Source organism: Canis lupus, chromosome 6 (genome assembly GCF_048164855.1).
Source record: "Canis lupus baileyi chromosome 6, mCanLup2.hap1, whole genome shotgun sequence".
Taxonomy (NCBI): Eukaryota; Metazoa; Chordata; class Mammalia; order Carnivora; family Canidae; genus Canis; species Canis lupus.
This window is the reverse complement of record NC_132843.1, coordinates 48,100,354-48,121,688: the sequence shown is the minus strand read 5'-3', so window position 1 is coordinate 48,121,688 and position 21,335 is coordinate 48,100,354. Positions and strand designations below refer to the sequence as shown.

The 21,335-nt window shown below is 44.1% G+C and overlaps 2 protein-coding genes across 4 annotated transcripts in view; one reads left to right on the top strand and one right to left on the bottom strand.

The window, feature by feature from the left end:
* BECN2 (beclin 2) overlaps positions 1-21,335 on the top strand; it is a 157,015-nt gene that overhangs the window by 46,357 nt on the left and 89,323 nt on the right. The gene's annotated exons all lie outside the window — the stretch shown is intronic.
* Positions 201-4,727, bottom strand: MAP1LC3C (microtubule associated protein 1 light chain 3 gamma). Its single transcript, XM_072830397.1, has 4 exons — positions 4,543-4,727; positions 4,386-4,441; positions 4,101-4,207; positions 201-2,123 (listed from the first exon to the last, which is right to left on the bottom strand). Exons 1-4 carry the CDS (start codon positions 4,598-4,600, stop codon positions 1,835-1,837), a joined length of 510 nt encoding a protein of 169 aa, XP_072686498.1. The 5' UTR covers positions 4,601-4,727; the 3' UTR covers positions 201-1,834.

Here is a 21,335-nt window from a genome sequence, read left to right as displayed (position 1 = left end):
AGTTTAGCACCTGCCTTCAGCCCAGGGTGTGATCCTGGAGTCCTGGGATCAAGTCCCACATCAGGCTCCCTGCATGGAGCCTGCTTCTCCCTTTGCCTATGTCTCTGCCTGTCTCTGTGTCTCTCATACATAAATAAAATCTTAAAAAGAAAAAGAAAAATTAAATACAAAAAAGTTGAGAATATGTTTGTTGTCTTCATAATGGTTTATTCATTCATCCATGTATTTGTTAATTCGCACGTGCAATCTTAATTCATGCTGCTTCTCCTAGACAAGGTAGTAATCACAATAATTAAGACATCATGGAATAAGCAATAATAAAGCAATGTGTGTGCAGGAAGGATGGGGGGAGTAGCCATCCACGCCTGAGGTGGCCAGTTGACTTTGGTCTTAAAGATTAAGTTGGCATTTTCCAGTGAATCAAACCCTAAAACAAACTCCAAACACCTTAGCAAATTTAACCCCATAAACCTGGCTCCTGCTTAACTTCTCTCTCTCTCCCTGGCTGCAACTGCCCTGGAATCTTCTCCATTTGTAAAGCTCAAACCTTTGGACCTTCCCTCCTTGGCATGCTTAGACTCCATCACAGGCTCCTTGTCTTCATTCTGGTCCAGGTGAAAGTTCTTCCCTCCCAGAAAGCTCTCTCTGGCCATCCTACATAAAGGATTAATTCTGCTAATCACCTTTTATCTTATTTTTCTTTATTGTTCTTATAAGCATCTAGACTCATCTTGAATGTTGTCTTTTTTACCTCCCTAAGATCAAAGTGATTCATGAGGGCTTGGACCTTACCTGTCTTGGTTAATGTTGCATTTCCACGACCTAGAACAGTGCTTACTACTTAGTGAGTGCTCAGTAAATGTATGTCGAATATAAATAAATAAAATTCCTTTTTAGACAAACATCTAACAAAATCTAGCTCAAGCTGAACACCCTGCAAAGCCTTCCCTGACGAATACCCTCCTAGCCCAGTTGGAATGCTCGTACTTTGTGCTGCAGCTGCTACACCAAACACCCATCGTCCTTCATTCACTGTGCTCTGCTACATCCCCTAGTTTGCAAGTTTCCCCCATGGTCTACATCGGAGAAAGTGGGTTCCGTAGCTCAGGTATGCAGCTGGAACTCACAGAGTAACCTTATCAGATAGGCAGCCTTGCAGAGAGCTAGGAGTGAAGACAGCTTCCAAAGCCAGACTCCCTGAGCTCTAATCCCAGCAGACCCTGTTGTGTGAATTTGGAAAACATTTCTGAACTTTCTGGGCCTCTGTTTCCTCACTGTGTAATGATGCTCACAAAAATCAGTCATAGAGGGTTGTGATGAGGCACTCAGATACATCGTGCCTGGCACAAAGCAAACACTCACATAAGTTAAATGTCTTTATGTTGAACAGTTGCATCTTTGGCATAAATCTGTACTGCATTAACAGACAAAATAGGATCTAAGATGAAATAAGCAAGTTGAGTGCTGTGGAAATGCAACAATCATCTCTGTAACAACACAGATAAGGACCCCTGCCCCCAGAGAAGCCAGTTCACACCAGCTCCATGTGGGGGCTCCACAGCCCAAAGTTCTCTATGACCCAGCATACACAGGACTTCTGCCCACATGGGGGTGAAATCAAATGCCCCAAGGGCCCGCCAGCTTCCACCACAGAAGACACTTAAAATCCATCTCCAGCTCATCACACAAAACCATCACACAAACTAACCATTTCTTACTCAGAAAATAGTATTTATAGAATTCCGAAGCACCACCACACTGTCTTAGAACACACAAGAGCATGGAGCCTCAAAGATACAGAGGTGGCCAGGCCTTCCTGACAGGGTGGGTCCGATCACTGTGGGGCAGCCTCACTCACTGGATTGTCCACCACACACACAGGAGATGGTCCATCCCTCCGCAGGTTAGAGCACTGGTTCTTGACATGCACTGGAGAGGACGGCAGGATTTGCTCCGACCCTAAGCAGCCAAACATCTCCTGGGAGGCGTAGGTCATGTACACAAAGCCGTCCTCATCTTTGTAGTCCCTGTAGACTTCTGCCATGGTCATACTCATGCTGACCAGGCTCCGATTGTTCACCAGCAAATAAAAGGCTTCAGTGGCCCCAAGGACCAGGCGGCTCCTGGGTGGGGAGGAGTGGGGGGCAGGAAGGGAAAACTTTAACTGGGCATGGAATGGGCCCCTGACCCAAGCCCTGGCTTACCTCTGTCTGTCCACGGCAAACATGTCTACCCAAGGAGCCCACCTCTCCACTCTAGTGCATTGTCTTCAAACTTGACAATTACCCGGGAGGGCTTGTTGAAAGCAGACACCTGCACTCCACACCAAGAGTAAGGCCATCCTATCATTAACTAGGAGACATACCAACACAAAAATGCTAAGCCCTCTTTGCTCTCAAACTCAAGGTATGTACAGCCCCAGACATACAAAAGTGATTACAGTATCTCCCAGCATCTCATTGTTAAATAGCTTTGGAATGAAATGTTGAAAGGTTACTACCCTTTCCTCCCTCTGCCATCTCTCCCCCCACCTCAAGGAGATAGAGAAGCAGCTTAGTTCATTTGGACAGGCTATAATGTCAAGGTCAATCTGAGGCCTGGTTCATCCTGGAGTGGAGGACAACATGACAGCGTAGACACTCAGGTAAGGGATCTGTCTCCCCTGCAGCACACCTCCATTTGCTCTACTTGGAGAGGTAGGCATAGCTTGCCCACTCTGGTCTCAGAGATTTGAACTTTCAGGTGAGCTAGGTCCATGTGGTTTTGGGACACAGGTGGCTAGAAATTGATTAATTTTATAACCAGATAACCTCTCCCAAAATAACCCTGAAGATTTCAGCTTTGATAATTGCATGGTTGTCTGGGTAAAAGAAGTGTTCTACAACGGGAATGGATGGAGCTGGGGACCAGTGCATTGCCTTCAGCTCTGCAGGAAACACTCCACACAGTCCACACACCCACCTCCTGTCCTTTGCTATACTATCTTTCAACGAGGGTTGTGGCATCCTCTGGAGGAAGAGGTTCTGGGGAGAGATTTTTTTTTTTTTTTTGTCTATTCTGTTCACTGCTTTAAAGACAGCCTAGAAAGAATCCAGAACATCACTGATGCTCAATAAACATTCTGGAGCATTAAATGTTGGCATAGAGAGGGGATTAGGGCTGGTAGAAAACAAAGGATGACCTCTGTCTGGGAAGGAGAAAAAGAATGGCTCTCAGAACTCAGAGAGTTGTTTCTAAGGGAGGTGGGTGAGGGGTGGTCACTCTTTGTTACATCAACATGTTGGGATATAATCCTAACACTGGTCATCCCTTAGGCACTTCCATTCACACGGGGCCAACATAAGCTCCCCAAGGAGAGGATATCAAGATCCTCTTAAATAACTCATCAAGACAAACAAGACAGAGACAAACACACACTCATAATGAATTCTTAAAGAAAAAGCAGCTATGCAGCTTGCAAGGGCTGGCCTTTCTGGACTTTTCAACCCCATGAAGAATTACCCTCTGGTAATTACTCTCAGATCATTTTTGTTGAATCCATGTGTCAAGTGACAGTACTTACCCCTCTTAAGCTTTGAAAATAGCCCCATTTTCTTTGCTGTGCCTTAACCTAAAGGAGGAACATGTCTGGGGACACCTTTCCTGTCCTCCCTCCCAGTGAAGGGAGTGCCTGCCTTTGGAAGAGGTCCTCATTCCTCCAGGGCACAGACACTTTAAAGGTACCGTGTGTCTGCTGGGAAAATGAAGACTGAGTGTTTTTTTTTTTTTTTTTTTTTTTAAGACTGAGTTTTAAACAGCTTGTGGAAGAACAGATCTTTTGGACTAGTTTCAGAGCCAGGACTACTTCCAAAACTTCTTAGAAAAGTTGGCGGCTCTTACTCTCTTTAAACTTGCTATCTGTGGGATTTTCCCCGCCTGTTTAAGTTAAATTACTTCTCAGAGCATCTTTTCTGGGCCCTACAGAATCTAAGAGGTGAGTCGCAAAGGAAATCTTTTCCCTCTCTTACAGATTCTCCCCCTCCTCAAAACCAAACCAATTAACAAAGCAAACAGAAAAAGCCTCACCTAGCACACTCCCCAGCGTGCACATTGTCACCTACCGGATGATGCTGAGGAACTGGATCATGGTTAGCTCCTGTGGGACCAGGAACTTGGTCTTGTCCAGTAGGGGCAGGAACTTCTCCCTGGGGTAGCGCTCCACTATCACCTGTCGAGAGGGTCAACCCCCAAGAATGTAACTCAGAGGTCTCAGTATCTTAGAAAATTAGAACAGGGAGAGACAGTGGGGTTTTTTTGTTTTGTTTTGTTTTCTTCTTCTTATTTTTTCTTTTTTTCTCTCAAGGAACAGAGTATACTCCTTTTCAAAAAGCGTAATGCGGTCTTACCGGGATCTTGTTTGGGAACTTTGCTCGGATTCCGGCAACTTCCTCTTGTCTGGTTGCTGTGAATATTTCAAAGATAAAAGAATAAGTAAACAGCAGGAGAAGTCTGTATCCTCTTCCCTCTCCCTAGCAACCCAGACAGCTACCCTTAGAATTTTACCTAAACTCTTCCTCTGCTTGAAGGGTCTGAGGCTTTGGGTTTTCTGTGGTGTCTGCATTTTGCTCAACAGCTGTGTCTGTGTCTGACTTAAAAAAAAAAAAAAATCCCACAACCAGGACCTAACTCATTCCTCAGCTGCTTCCAAACCGCCCCGCAGGAGCCTAAAGGAGGCCCTTATGTAGGGCTGTGTGACATCAGGCTTCCCCAACCCTCCTTCCCCTCCCCCTCCCTGGGTAGGAGGAGGTCAGCCCAGAGCAGGAGATGGAACAACAGCCACTTGCTTGCTTCTCAGACAAAGTCACTCTGCTCATGGCCAGTTCAAAATGTTTCTTTGCTGGAGAAATTAGGGTTCACAATAAAATCAGTGGCTGGGTCACCAAGCAGCCTATGTCTGGGATGAGGACCCTGGAGATACCAAATAGCCATTTGGTAGGGACAATCTTTTTATTTTTTATTTTTTTTATTTTTTTATTTTTCATGAGAAACATAGAGAGAGAGGCAGAGATATAGGCAGAGGGAGAAGCAGGATCCTAGTGGGGAGCCCGATGCTTGACTCGATCCCAGAACTCCAGGATCATGCGCTGAGCCGAAGGCAGATAGATGCTCAACTGTTGAGCCACCCACCTGTCCCTTCTAGGCACAATCTTGTGCTTTAGTAGGAGCCTATCTTGAAGGTGGGCCAGGATGGGGCTGCCCCGCGCTGAACTGGGCTGCCTTACTCCCGCAGCAGTCCTTCACAGCCAGTTTTCACAGAAAGAAACCTATGATCAGAAAGGTAAAGGCATTTCCCCAAAGTCATACAGCCAGTAAGAGAGGCAGTTGGGATTAAAACTCAGATTTGGTACAAAGTAGGGCACACTCCAGTATATGCTGCCATTTTATTTTCTCTGCCATAAAGGGGGGAAGGAAGCCCAGTGACCCCCAAAACCTCCCTTCAAGAGATAAGAAATAGAGGCCCATAGAGGTTAACTGGTTTGCCTGGGATCCAAGGGCTGATAAGAGGTAAGACACAGGTCTCCCAGGTCTCAGCCTCCAGGGTTTTGCTTCCAGAAATGTATGCACACCCAGGCAAACCTCTGCACTCCGAGTGAGCAGAGGGTTTACATTTCCCACACTGATTTCCCGGCAGAATCACTCAACAGTGAAGAGTCTTCAAATGAACAGTGTGACATAAAGGAAGGTGATTTTACATTCTCTATGTTTGCTTCATGAATCAGTGTGAATCTCAGGGCTTTGGCTAATCATCAGGAATGGACATCCAGTGATTAAATGATAGCATCACTGACAAGTGGCTTCATCCTCTGACTCTCCCTCTGATGCCCTTCAGAAAGGGCACACATGCTCATGGGGCTGCGATAATGGGGAGCAAGTGTGTACTTTGCATTTGTAGTCAAGCAGCTTTCAAATGCACAATCTCATTTAAACCTCCGTTGTCTTGTGGATGGGAAGGGCATGTAGGATGCATACTTTGCAGATGCACACCTAGCCACGGTGCCCTGAGGTGGGGGCTTCCCCAGACCATCCAGTTCCCAGTAACGGGTCCAGAACCCAGGACCAGCAAACCTGGCTGCAGTTCTGGCCCTCTCAAATACCACCTCAATTTCTGATCTTAGATAAATCACTTCACTTATACTAAGTATAGTTTTCCTTGTTGCAAAATGACTATTTTTACCTGATTAAAATGATTTGTTTTACCTAAGGCAGAGGGGTTACGTGAGAGTTGAATGAACTCATTTATGTGAAGCAGCTAGCAAGGGCCTGGCACCAGATCCGACGCTCTCCCCGCACCAGGCCTCCCCAAAGGCCCCACAGTCCGGGAATGTGGACGCACATTGAGGTTTGAAGGCTGAAGGAAATAGCTCTGGGTTGGGGCCAGGGGAAAATAAGTCCCAGCTGCAGTGTTCGGTCCATCATTATTAGGGCTTTGAGATGCTTCCTAACTGTGCGGCATTTGGCTTTCTCAGCTGGCATCTGGGATTAGCTCAGCCGGGCCTACCTCTCAGGATGTAATGGGGGTGAAGGGGGTAATAGAACAAGGGACTTGAGGAAAAAATAGAATGCAGCAATTCTCATAGAATATATTACCATTCAGCAAGAGAATGGGCTAGATCATTTTTCTTTTGTGGAAAAGCTTCTTTTTTGAGGAGAGCAGGGTGTCCATGGGTGCTCTGGCCGAGGGGCAGGACCAGCCATCTAGGTGACCAAAGCCACATTAACATCACTGCCACAAGGACTGTGGGGAAGGAGATGGGAACAGCGCTGTGGTAAATGGCTGGAGCAAGAGCCTAGGCTTGACCCAGAGTCCTGCCTACTGAGGCTTTAATAAACAAACTCAGCTTTTATACTCATGAGCTTCACCTGTCCCACGGGCAAAGCATATGAAAGACGAACTGGCTGACGTCATTCTGATTCACACCCACTGGGCCCTCCTCTGTCTCCTCAGACATGGGCAGGGCTCCTGGGACTAGAGAGAGTTGGCCAAATGAGATATGGCAGGGGTGGGGCGCCGAGGGGGGTGCTAGCAACTGGGGTTAGGAAGACTCATTTCTCTCCACCTATAAACATGCCTGTGTCCCACCTTCTTAAAATAGCAACTAGTCAAACTTCCCTTGACTCTACCAGACTGTGAATGTCACAGAAAGAACAATTTTGAAAACAGTCTTGGGTCCCAAATCTTGTCAACAAGTACATTACTTCTTTTTGCTTCATGTTATTCATCAGTGAAATGAGTATGCTTTCGCTCCTCTAGTGGGGCTGTGTGTCGATGAAGAATGTGGGAAGCTCTGCAATGTCCATGTACATGAGGGACAGGGCAGTGGCGGCTGAGTAAACACAGGCTCTGTCACTACTCACCTCCTATGTAGCCTGTAGCCTAGCCCACTCTGCTCACACTTCTAGAACCTTCTGCAAGACTTGCCCGAGCTCACTCTTTCCACTGAGCTCACTGCCTGTCTTCTTCAGCTGCGGCCTGGAATCCATCCCAACACCAATGCGTGCTCTTGGGAGGTCAGTGTTAACACACACACAAGCACCTCTCTTTACTCCTTATTTTATTTGATCTTTGACCTGTCAGCATGTGGAATTGTGCATTTTCTCCTTCTGAAAAGTCTCATCTTTTGGGTTCCAAGATCCCACTTTCTTGGGATTCTCCTCCCATTCCTCACCCTGATCTGAAGCTGCCAGTTCTTAAGGCTGCTAAGGAGATAAGTGGACTATCCATTTATCCATAATAAATTCACGTTTATTTATGTGAATAAGAACTGTCACAAAACATCTCAGTATTTCTTGAGCAGTAGCTATCTGGATTGCATCGAGTGCATGCAAGCCTGTGGAACAGCAGCATCCTTGCTGTGCACATGAAGCTTCAAGTGAGCCCCCCTCCCCCCATCCCCGGGATGACTGTGCTTAGAACTCCATTGCTGCCCTACACCCTTGCAGTGTACAAAGCTTAGAGCCACCAGAGCTCCTGCCCCTTAATCATGACATTTCCCCAGTCTTCATCTAGCTTGATGTGCTTTCCTAGGATGACTTTAACCATTCCTGAGGAGTGCTGTCAGATAACTCAGTTTTTTCAACGTGATTAAAAGTAGGCCTGCCCCTTGGCAAACGGATATTTGGGGCTTACAGAGGGACTAGGACAGATCCACTTTGCCTTCTCATCCTGTCCTATTGTGGCCACTGTCATTCATCCTTCCTGGCTACAAGCTTTTATCCTCAGGAAACAGGTGTGGAAAGTTACTGCCATGGGGAATTGAGGTGTATACACCTTCAGAGAAGTGGCCAGAAGGTTGGACGGCTTGAGTAGAAGAAAGTCTCCATCAGTGTGTCCATTTCAGAGAGGAGAGGTTCTGGAGGCTTGACTCCTGCAAGGAATTTTGCCTGGATTTGTGGCTTCATGGTGGCAGTCAGGGGAGACAGGAGCAGTGTGTCAAAGGAGGGCTCCTACTGTTACAGACACTTGAAACTTCCCATCCTAGATAAGACTCACTCAGGATGGGAAGGTGATGCTCACATTCAGGAGGTAGGAAGCAGAAATTCAAACTTTATTTCATTCTATTTTTTTTTATCAAGTGCCCTTTAAGATACTTCTTACCAATAACTTGTTTATCTGATCAACATGAATGAAAACACTTGAAGTCAGAACATCAATGAAAATAGAAGCTTCTGGTTCCCAGTCCCAAATTAGCCACTGAATGATGAAGTCACTTGAGCTCAGAATCTGCTTAGTTAGTCTGTGAAATCATTTTAATGCTAGAACATTGCTAGCCTGTTGCAAGGACAAAAGTAACCCACAACCACCATGAAACAACTGAGGGCAAGACCCTGCCTCTCCATGCAACCCCAGTGCCTGGCATAGAGCCTGACATATAGTTCATGCTCCATAAAGTTAAATCTATTTATCTGCATGCAAATTGCCAGCACAGAAAAGTGCCCAGTCACACAGTGATGTTGCCTGAAGCCCTGTATGCAGGGAAGGCAAATATCCAGACTATATGTCGACTACAGTCAGATAAATCACAGCTTCTTCTAGTAGTGAAATGAGGCCAATGACATCTATGGCCATTGGGTGACCAGTTGACCACCTTGAGAATGCTATGCTATCAGGGCTCCAGCATCAGTGCCTGTCAGGTGATTGGACATTTGGCAATAGTAGAGTGGTAGCTAGGCCTGGTGAGTTAGAATTCATGCTGCTGGGCCCACGTCTACTTGTTCTAACCCTGGGGAAAGTGGGTGTTGGTGGCCAAAGTCAACTGGCTAAATGGCCAACTCATTCTCTATCCTTGGTTGTTGAATGCCTTCTTGGTGGTGGTTCTCTGGTGGCATTCACATGTGTTATAAAGATCTTCACACCTACACCCATAGTTGCATCCTCATGCCTCTTTCCTAGATGTCATTGTTCCCATTCTTCAGGCTTTCTTTTTATAGCCCATGACCACCAGCCAAGACATTTGCTGTTGCCCAGGAGTCTGTATTTACCCCAAGTGAATGCCTGGGCCTACTGCCTGAAGCTCTGCCCAGTGGCAGAACTGCCCCCTACCACTGATTTCAGGGCCATGTGAATGGGGCTGTAGCAGAGCTGTAGTGTATGTTAGCTTGCACCATTTACTGAGCCTACACTTCTGTGAATTAAGTATAGCCTTTTCCTTCCTCTGTCAGCTGATTGTATATGATCTTCCCCAACAATGGCCATCAGAGTGAATGAGGGAAGGACATGGGCACAAGAGTGCTGAATTACATGGTGGTCTGGGCTTCCAGCTAATGCAGCTTACTGTGCCCTTGGTTCTGTGTGTCTTATCTTAAATGTACCCCTTCAGTTTTCTTTATTTAATTAAATTAATTGATTATATTGTTTGTTTGAAGATTTTATTTATTTGTTTGAGGAGTGGGAGGAGCAGAGGGAGAGGGACAAGCAGACCCTATGCTGAGTGCAGAGCCAGATGTGGGGCTTGATCTCAGGATCCTGAGATCATGACCTGAGCTGAAATCAAGTCAGACACTCAACCAACTGAGCCATCCAGGTGCGCCCCTCCTTCAGTTTTATGATGGATTGCTACTGCTTATGACTGTGGGTCACACAAAATCTATCTTACAGTGGCCCTGGTCAGCACATTTTAAAAGATGAATCATTCTCTGTTGCAGATGACATGGCAATGCTTTGAACCTTGGCAGCCTAAATTGTGACTCTTATTGGGACTGACTGTAACTGACCCAACACAACATCTTTTTCCATCACAGATACCATGAGGTCTATCTGGCCATATGGCCCAAGAAGGCATGGCTGCTTGCAACAGAGTTCTTTCTTGCTGTGGCTCCACTCAAAGCTGGCGACATGTTCTAGTATATTCTCGTGTGCAGAATATGCGATCTTTAGAACCCAAAAAAGGCAATCAGGAACTACATTTCCTTCTTTGTATTGGGAGGTGTGCTATGCAATAATTTGTTCTTGACTATTGAGAAGATGTTGCAAAATGCTCAGATCACTGACTCCCTAAAATCTTCATGGATTAGGCATTTTCCTGAGTCATTGAAAGATTTATGTCCCACCTCTGGAAAGCATGTGCCTCATAAAGCCTTCCAACGTACTGGCTACTTCTTGCTCATCTGATTGGATCAACATCATACCATTGATATCGTGGGCCCATGCCATGTTACTTGGGATCTCTAGATAATCTATTTCTCTCTGGACTATGACAGAGGGTAGGGGAATTAACATAGACTTGCATTATTTGCTCCAAATAAATGCACAATGTTTTTAGTTCTTTTTGATAGGGATGGAAAAGAATGTATTTGCAAGATCACGGGCCACAAATCATGTATCTGAGGCTATGTCAATACTCTCTGGCAAATATCTTAAATCACGCAAAGCAGCTATAGGTGGGGCTTCTATTTGGTTGAGCTTCCAAGAGCCACCCTAACAACACAGTAGTGGGATCATTTTCTATTTTCCTTGCCAGGATATCACATCCTTGCAATAGGGAAATGCTCTGACATCAACTATTTCTTCCTTATCTAACTTTATGTCTTGTGTCTCCTCACACATATACCTCCCACCTAGCATATTTAGAATCAAGACCTCCTGGCTGCAAGGGCACATTGTGCTAGGTCCTGCAGCTCTCCCACTGACCACTTTATGCTTATAACCAGATTTAGGTCACAATTTATGCAGCTTGGTAATGTCACACCCTAAACCTAGTCATTAGCATAATGGGCAGTGGGAAAGGTGTGGTACATGCTGAGCAGGGACACATGGATGAATGTGTCTGCATGATCTTCAGGTGAGAGGGGAAAAATTAGGTTTTATTTTATTTTTTTTAAGATTTTATTTATTTATTCATGAGAGATGGAGAGAGAGAGATGCAGAGACACAGGCAGAGGGAGAAGCAGGCTCCATGCAGGGAGCCCAACAGGGGACTCGATCTGGGGTCTCCAGGACCATGCCCTGGGCTGAAGGCGGCGCTGAACCGCTGAGCCACCTGGGCTGCCCAAGAATTAGCTTTTACTTGAAAAGAGCAGACCAGATCTTTCAAGGGAAGCCAGGGGCTTAAGCTTTTCAAATTAATTGATCCAGATGTACCTACCCCAAATCTCAGGTTCCGATCCTTCCCAGCCGGGACACTGACTACAGCATAGCAAACAATGAGAGGATGAGAATTCATCCTTTTCTGGTGTTCTATTACTCTTGTAGTTAGGATGGGGCCTTGATCTGCAGTTTTCTCTGTCCTCCAGCTAAAGGAGATGAGACTCTCTTCCAAAGAGGCCCTCTGGATTTTACACTTTGCCTTTAATTGATGATTAATCAATTTCAGCCTTTCTTTTACTTTCTGGACAGCATCATAGCTCCCAGCAATAGCTATGCAACTCCAGAGTCCTTATAATTAATCTCTGCTTTTTTAGTTCTCAGTGCACCACAGGCTTCGTCTTTGCCACTGTTACCCTCACTCATGGGATTTGTACCATGCTCACGTCCTTGGGCTAGAGGAGGAGACTAACATTACATACACATGTCAGGTTAATCCACTTTCTTATTTAATCCCTCTGAAAACAGATCAAACGACACCTGAAGGTCAGAAAGCTTAAGTAATTTGCTCAAGATCCCTCAGCTGGTGAGATTTGAGCATATGACTATATTGCACCAAAACTCATTATGATATAATGTTTTTCATTCGAGGATTGTAAAAATTAGCTTAAAATAGAGCCCTCACTGTCATAGGGATAGCACTCCCTATGACATTTCCCTAGCAGCTCCAGGTTTGGAGCTTCACACGCACAGAAACTCTACCCTTTCTGCTGAAGGCATCTCCAAGTTTTTTATTATTGTTATTATTGACATAGAATCGACAAACATTATATTAGTCTCAGATGTACAACATAGCAACTTGAGATTTGTATATATTAGGAAACGATCACCACAGTAAGCCTAGTTAACAAACACATCACCTCATAGAGTTACAATTTTTTTTTTTTTACTTATGATGAGAAAAAAGATCTACTCTCTTAGCAACTTTCAAATATACAGTAATGCTAACTGTAGTCCCCATGCTTTACACCACATCCTCAGGACTTATTTACTTTATAACTAGAGGTTTGTACCTTCTGATCCCATTTATCCTTTTCTCCCACTCCATAACCCCACCTTTGGCAATGACCAACCTTCTCTGTAGCTCTGAGTTTGGGTTTTTGGGGTTTTTTGTTTGTTTGTTTGTTTGTTTTGTTTTTTAGATTCCACATATAAGCGAGATCAGATGATATTTGTCTTTCTCCGATTTATTTCACTTAGCATAATACCTTCAAGGTAAGGAGCCTCCAAGTTCGGATTAAGACAATCTCCCCACAAGACGAATAGTTCAGGGCTCAATCGCCATTCACAGGCATACAGCCCCTGGAAATGAAGGCTGCTCTGGAGCAGCTCAGGCTGTGGCCAGGCAGGCTGTTCCTAGATTGTCTGGTGCCTGAAAAAGGAGGAGTAGCCCCACCTCACTGCTCCCAGCCCACGGCCAGCAAGTGGTTCCCTCTCTTCCTGACTCAACCGGGAGTGTTCCTGTTCACTCCCATCCCTCCTGGGAGGAGAGAGGCTTCTCTGACACTCAGGCATTACAGGGCCTACTAATCCCACAGACACAGGAGAGTAGAAAGAGAAAGGAAGTCTAATTTGGAGGAGGGAGCCCCAAAACTGGTGGGGAAGGAATGCAGGCCTTGGTGGAGGCAGCCAGGAAGGAGCAAGAGCTCATGTTTACAAAAGCCAGAGGCATCTTGTCGGCATCTGTTGTGTTCGAGGTCAGTCTGGCCCTGTCCGAAACTGGTCGTTAGTCCTAGGGTCTGCTAGGACCCCCACTTCTGGCATCTTCGGAAGCTGAGAGACGGTGTAACATGGCCTCCCCTGAAGGTCTGCAGCTCTGAGGTGTGGGATTCACCCAGCCTGAACCTGTCACACTGTATCACCTGAGTCAGCTGAATCTCAGCACCTTGAATCTGGAAGATTCCTTCTTTTCACTGAGCTTTGGGTTCCATCTTTAAAAGTAGAGGCAGTTATTTTGGCTTCATAACTATATGTTCATATTTTTGTTCCACAAATATTTATTGGTTATCTACCATGTGATGGGTACCTTCCACCCAGTAGGTCCTGGGGATGAAGCAGAAAAGTAAAAACAAAGTCTCTGAGCTCAGGCAGTCTAGAGCTTGGTGGGGAAGCAGATGACAACAGATGAACGTGTGATGAAGGCGAGTCATGGCGTTCAGACAGGCTTGGTTAGTGGGTCTGGGTTAGTGGACGTAGAGACAGGCCTGGGAAGGCTTCCTGAAGGAGCCATATTTGAGCACATATTTCAAGACTGAGTAAGCATGAGGCAGGCAAAGTGAGGCAGTGGCAGAGGTGGGATGTGGCAGTCAGGGACTTGTTTGAGGCAGAGGGAACAGCATGCCTGACGACAGGATATAGGTGAAGGAAGTGCTGGAGGCCATGGTGGCTGCAGCATTGAAAGCCTGGAAGAAGGGGGTGTGGAAGGCAGCTGCTAAATGGACTCTACAGTGTGATTTTTATCACAATGGCAATGTGAAACCACCTAAACAGAATGATAATGGATTAGATTTGCAATTTGAGAAATTGGTTCAGGGGGCACCTGGGTGGCTCAGTTGGTTAAGTGTCTGGCTCTTGATTTCAGCTCGTCATGATCTCAGGGTCCTGGGATCCAGCCCCTTGTAGGGCTCCAAACTCAGCAGGGAGTTTGCTGGAGGATTTGCCCTCTCCCTCTGCCCCTTCCCCTGCTTGTGCATTCTCTTTCTCTCTCTCTCAAATAAATAAATAAATAAATAAATAAATAAATAAATAAATAAATAAATATTTTTTTTAAAGTGAAAAATATGGTTCAGGAATGTGGAGAATAGACTGGAGGTAAAGCTCTTATCGTGGTTTAAGGGAGAAAAGATGGAAATTTGGCCTAACATGGTCAAGGTACAGATGTATAAAATGGACACTTTGGGAACATCGCAAGTAGATATAGTTAGGATTCCTTGGCTTATGGCTCAAGTAACCAGATGAATTGTATTGTTACCCATGACAATGGAAAACCTGGCTTAGTATCAGGCTGACTTTGGGTTTGGGGGCATGTTGAGATTGAGGTGACTTTTGAGACATCCCACGGGAGCTGTAAAAGGGGGTACTGGTGCATGGATTTGGGCAGAGTTCTAGATTTGTGAGTTAATGTCGAAGCTAAAGGTGTGGCTGAGAAGGCGAGGCAGAAAACACAGAGGACAAAAAGAGGGCCCCAGGACAGAACCTGGAGCAATTTTAGTGATCAAAGATGTGCCCAAGAGGGTGAGCCTGCCAGAGAAACAGAGGAGAGTCAGTGACGGTCAGTGAAGCCAGGCTGGCATGATGGAAGTGACGTGTGCTCTCCAGGGGCTCTAGAAAAGGGGCTTCTCCCTTGGATGCTGTTCAGATGAGGACTGAACAACAGAGAAAGACCTCTTCTTTTGGTACAGGCACATGATTGGAGTCCCTGCTGGTGTGACATTTGCAGATTGAACGGGATAAGGCATGCCTTCTTAAACCCAGTGGATCACCTTGAGGTTATCTGCAATAGGCCCATAACATTATCATTTACTTATATTTTTTTTAAGTGACTTAATTTCTTAAAACAGAGATACAACTATTTTGCAAAGAAAATTTGTATCATTGATGGAATCAATATAATTCACTATAAATGGTAAATTTTAAAAAAGGCAATGCTAGGCACATTGGATATAATAGCCTTACCCCAACAGAGAAGGATCTATATGACCTGACTTTTAAGTCTTTTCTGTTCCTGCGGACCTTTTCTTAAAATGACAAGGAGTCTGTGATGGAGGGAGTGAAAGCTCTGGGATGGAAATAAAGGGGAAGGCAGGAGCAGTTGCAGAGGTTTTATTTTCAAATGTTGGCATCATCTAACATTGTCTGGTGTTATCTGGTCCACTAGGAGCCTCTCAGATTCTCTCTATGATGGAAGAGGATTAAATATATGGAAGAACTGAGTCAATTAGAGATATTCTCACCCTTGAAATATATGCTATATACTCAGTTCTGACCATCCCTGTGGCCATCCCTACCTATACCCTCCCACACATCACACACAGTGACTGTACTCCCCAGAATTTAAAAATTTAAAAACCTGAAATAAGACTTCCCAGACTTAGGGATGCCTGCATGGCTCAGTTGGTAAAGCATCTGCCTTTGGCTCAGGTCATGATCCTGGGGTCCTGTAGCTCCACGTCAGGCTCCCTGCTCAGCCAGGAATCTGCTTCTTCCTCTCCCTCTGCCCTTACTCTGCTTGTGCTCCCTCTCTCTGTCTCTCTCAAACAAATAAATTAAAAAAAAAATAAAATAAAAGACTTCTCAGACTTGGAGTCAAGAGCAAACCTCAGTCAGGACCCTCCATTGTCTGATCTCATTCTTTCTGATACTGAAAGACTCATCAGAAAGTCTGAGTGACTCATCTTCCCCAACAAACTCTCTGGTCCCGCTCCTCCCTACCCTACTGGCACCCGTTTCAATTTCCTTCCCCAGGCCTTGGATTTCTATCCCCATATTTTGAATGCTCTCAGTAGATTTCCTTCCAATCTTACACAAACCCTGTTCAAGGAAATAGTTTTTCTCCTGAAACATTTCCTGTAATTACAATGTTGCCAAGGACATTTATATTTAACTTTGAATGTGTTCATGGCTCAGTAAGTGTGAATGGGTTTGGTTTATTCTCAACCATCAATTAGTGAAAATTGTGAGGGATACAAAGATGTACTGGATACAACATCTTCCCTCATTGGGAAGGTAAGAGTGGATCATTTTTTCTCCAATGTATACCAACGGGGCTGTTTGTGTCCAAATCTCAGGAATGCCGTTTAAGCCAAGAACATCGCTGGGAATGTGTTCTTTCATGTTCCTCCAGCGGGAGGAGAGCATCACAGAATGATTCAGGGTCATGGGATAGAGTAAGTAGCCATCCAAGGGCTACCAGTCCATTTTCCCCTCTATCTTTTTAAAGGCCTTAGCATTGGTTTATAAATTTTTTATCATGTAAAATGTAATCCACTTTGGGGTGATAGAGAAGACTAGAAATTTCAATTATCTTGGAAGTTGATGGTGCTATTCACTTCTTGCTGAAGCACGTGAACCTAAACCTTCCTCACACTTGCTCACACCCCATGAAGTGGCCACGCAGAGGACATTGCGCTCTTTGGCGCCCTCTGCCGTTCCTCACGTCGGCCACATCAAGTTCCCTCTCCTCAGTCTGCAAGGCAATTCTCCAGATTTAGCAAATGACAAATTTCCACAGTGACCACATCTCCTGACTGGCTTTAATCCAGTTTTTAAAACTGTGGTTTTAACAGTATTGACACAAATATTCCATTTTTTGTTACTAGAAATGAAATTGTGAATAGTAATCAGTTATACACCTAAAACTGCCAAAAAAAAAAAAATTGGTAAAAGTGTTCAGCAGCAAAGGTATGAAATTAAACATTTGCAGAACATTATCCAACCGAAAATTTGGCCCTCCCTGTGGTGACATTAATTCTAGACATTCATAATTTTTAAACTGTTATTTCTTTTCAGAGCACAATTTTTATATTATTTTGTCAATTTCTCAAGTGGTATGTAAGGCTTATTATTTTGTTTCATTTTCCAGAAATATCATGTGTAAAGTAAAATAAAATAATTATAATAATTTTTCAAATGAAAATTTAAAATGTATTATCCAAATAAAATATTTAAATACATTTTATTTTTAATAACATATAATTTAAATGAAATAAACTTACATTTTTATTCAAAAGCATCCTAAGGGAATCCGAATTTATTTTTTATTTTTATTTTTTTTTAATTTTTATTTATTTATTCATGAGAGACACACACACACAGAGAGGCAGAGACACAGACAGAGGGAGAAGCAGGCTCCATGCAGGGAACCTGATGTGGGACTCAATCCCAGGTCTCCAGGATCACGCCTTGGGCCAAAGGCAGACGCCCAACCACTGAGCCACCTGGGCTGCCCACAGAATCCGAATTTAAAATCAAATTGAATTTAAATTTCAATTCAGTTAAAGTTAAAATCAAAATTATCAGTAAAAAATCAGAAATTGTCCAAACTCTTTCACTCACTACTTATAAAATGCTGAAATTTGATTTTGAACAAGAAGCATATGAAACAGTCCAGCCAGGTCAGTGTACATAAAGATTTTAATAAATGGTTAAAAACACTTAAAAAAGCAGAAAGGAAAGGATTATTAAATCAATGGGTCATACTTCAAATTTTAAAAACAATAGCTACACACATAAAATGTGAGATGAACCCAAATGTTAAGTGATTAAACCTGAAATACATAGACAGCCTGCTCAAATATTGGCAAAGCAGAAATTAACAACAAAAAAAAATTTTTGAGAAATACAACAAATTGAGACTTTCCACCTGGAATGCTGATCTTAGAAAATATAATAAAAATTCAGAAAAAAATACCTATCATTACTTGTAATCAAGACTGAACAGGTGAAGACGTTTTTGGTAAATAGACACATTTGGTAAATTGACTGTGATGATCTTCCTACGCAGCCTGATTGCCTGGGGTTATGATTTTTGGTCTTTCAGCATTTCCTGTGGACGGTTTGCCTCCTGGCTGCTCACTCCATACAGGTATTTTATTTTTTTATTTTTAATTTTTTTTTAAGATTTTTTTTTTTTTTAAGATTTTATTTACTTATTTGACAGAGCGAGCACAAGCAGGGGGTAGTGTCGGGGGAGGGAGAAGCAGACTCCCTGCTGAGCAGGGAGCCCAATGCAGGACTCGATCCCAGGATCCTAGAACCATGATCTGGGCCAAAGGCAGACGCTCAACCATTGAGCCACCCAGGGGCCCTCTTCTTCACCTTTTACACATACTAGTTGCTAGATGTTTATTGGCTTCAGGGTACATATTATCACTATGGTGCCTAAATCAAGCCAAGAAAGAAAAAGAAATTGGTAACTTTGGCCACTAGATGTCACACCACAGCCAACAGAACATTCCCAACCTGCTACTCCAAATTTTAGAGTTTAGTATGAAGGCAAATCTTGTGTTGCTGTTGTCTCTAATCTCAACCATTTAAAGCAAAGTATTGAGCAGACTTGGTATTGGCGTCATCTTTTAATCACTCATTTATATGGGAGGAGAGGATGTCTGGGAGTAATGCACAAATAATTTGAATTGATTTTGGAATGTATCAAATGACATCCTCCCAGCATTTTGGTCTTTTTTATTGTCCCTGGTTAATACGAATTTTTGCTTCTGAATACCATGTGCAATAACACAGTGGAATGAGATGGGGGATAACTTGGGATTAAGGAACATTCTTGAGTTGTATTCAGCAAAATTCTAATGATGCCACCCTGGGCAGGCCCATGCCTGCCTTCAGTGGGTTCCCACTGTTTCCAGAAGGATCAGTATGTTGAAGGCTGGTGACTTGGTCTCTGCTCAAACACCTGCTGAGCTCATCCACCTCCTCTGATGTCATACCTCCTCTTGTTGCTCTAACCTCATCTTCCAGGTCTATTTGGACTCCTCCTTCTACTGTTTACCCAGGTAGTATCGGTGGTTCCTTCAGATCTCATTCAAGAGCTACCACCTGATGGAACATTTTCAGGACCTCTTACGTTATTAGTTTCTTATTACTGCTGTAACAAATTACCCCAAATTGCCACAAATTAGTAAACATACAAAACAACATACATTTATTAAGTTCTGGAGGTCAGAAGTCCAAAGTGGGTCTGACTGGGCTAAAATCAAGATGGGTTGGGGGGTGTCTGGGTGGCACAGTGGATTAAGCATCCAACTCTTGGTTTTGGCTCAGGTCTTGATCTTGGGATTGTAGGATCAGGCCCCACCTTAGGCTCCATGTCAGAATGGAGTCTGCTTGGGTTTCTCTCTTCCTCTCCCTCCATTCCTCCCTATCACACTTGTGCACTCTCTCTCTAAAATAAAGAAATAAGTCAATCGGAGAAGGACAAACATTATATGTTCTCATTCATTTGGGGAATATAGATAATAGTGAAAGGGAATAGAAGGGAAGGGAGAAGAAATGGGTGGGAATATCAGAAAGGGAGACAGAACGTAAAGACTCCTAACTCTGGGAAACGAACTAGGGGTGGTGGAAGGGGAGGAGGGCGGGGGGTGGGGGTGAGTGGGTGATGGGCAATGAGGGGGGCATTTGATGGGATGAGCACTGGGTGTTATTCTGTATGTTGGCAAATTGAACACCAATAAAAATAAATTTATTATTAAAAAATAGGGATCCCTGGGTGGCGCAGCAGTTTGGTGCCTGCCTTTGGCCCAGGGCGCGATCCTGGAGACCCCGGATCGAATCCCACGTCGGGCTCCCAGTGCATGGAGCCTGCTTCTCCCTCTGCCTGTGTCTCTGCCTCTCTCTCTCTCTCTCTCTCTCTCTCTCTCTCTCTCTCTGTGTGTGACTATCATAAATTAAAAATAATAATAATAATAAAATAAAATAAGATAAAATAAAGAAATAAATTTTAAAAAATAAAATAAAATCAAGATGTGCCACATTCCTTATTGAGACTCTAAGAGAGAATCTGTTTTCTTTTTTTTTTTTTTTTTTTTTTTTTTATGATAGTCACAGAGAGAGAGAGAGAGAGGCAGAGACACAGGCAGAGGGAGAAGCAGGCTCCATGCACTGGGAGCCCGATGTGGGATTCAACCCGGGGTCTCCAGGATCGCGCCCTGGGCCAAAGGCAGGCGCTAAACCGCTGCGCCACCCAAGGATCCCCGAGAATCTGTTTTCTTAACAGCTTCTAGAACCTGCTTTCATTCCTTGCCTTATGTCCTGCTCCCAACTTTGAAGCCAACAGTCTCATTATTCAGACCTCTGACCTCTGTTTCCATGGTCACATCTCTTTCCCTGACTCTGTAGGCTCTTCCCCACTTGAGGCTCTTGTCACTCCATGGAGCCCACCCAGATAATCTCCTTACTTTTAAATGAGTTGATTCACACTCTGACTTCTATCTAAGCCCTCAATTCTCCCTTGTTATGTAACATAACATATTCATAGGTTTGGAGATTAGGGTCTGAGTGTCTTTGGGGGCCATTTTTCTGCTTGCCACAGATGCTTTAGTTAGACACTCAGTTTTGAGCTCTGATATCACTTGTTACAGTTAATTATATGCATATATTTTAGGTTGAAATATCAGTACTCATGCCTCCTAGCCCGTGTGCTCCATGAGGCTACAGTTTCCATTCCACTCATCTCTGTATCCTCACTTCTAGCACTTGGCTGACATACAGGATAAATATAGGCCTGGCCAGTGGGGATTCATGGTGTTTGTGATAGCATTTTCTAAAATAAATAAATTCAGTTTATTCCCTTTGACTCCTACTAACCCTATCCTCCAGTTTGGCAAACTCCTAAAAATCCTTGGGAACTTTGCCTTTCTAACTTCTGGCCAGATTCCTCACCCTCTCCGCCAGCATCACACATCAAAGTGAGGCAGGCCTGGCTGTGAAAAGGGCTTCTCACTTGTTATCTATGCAACGATGAGAGGTAGCTTGATCTTTTTGAGGCTTGGTTTTCTCATCCACAATCTGGGGAAAAGAACACAGTACTGTGATGAGGACCAAATGAGCTGTTAGTATATAAATTGTATAACACCCTACTGGGAGCATAACAAATGCTAGGGGATGTTGATAAATGTAATGTTCTCCCCTAGGATAATCTATTACTCATCTTTTTATTCTCAGGCTATAGAGTGTTAACCTATAGGGTCCAGAACTGTTG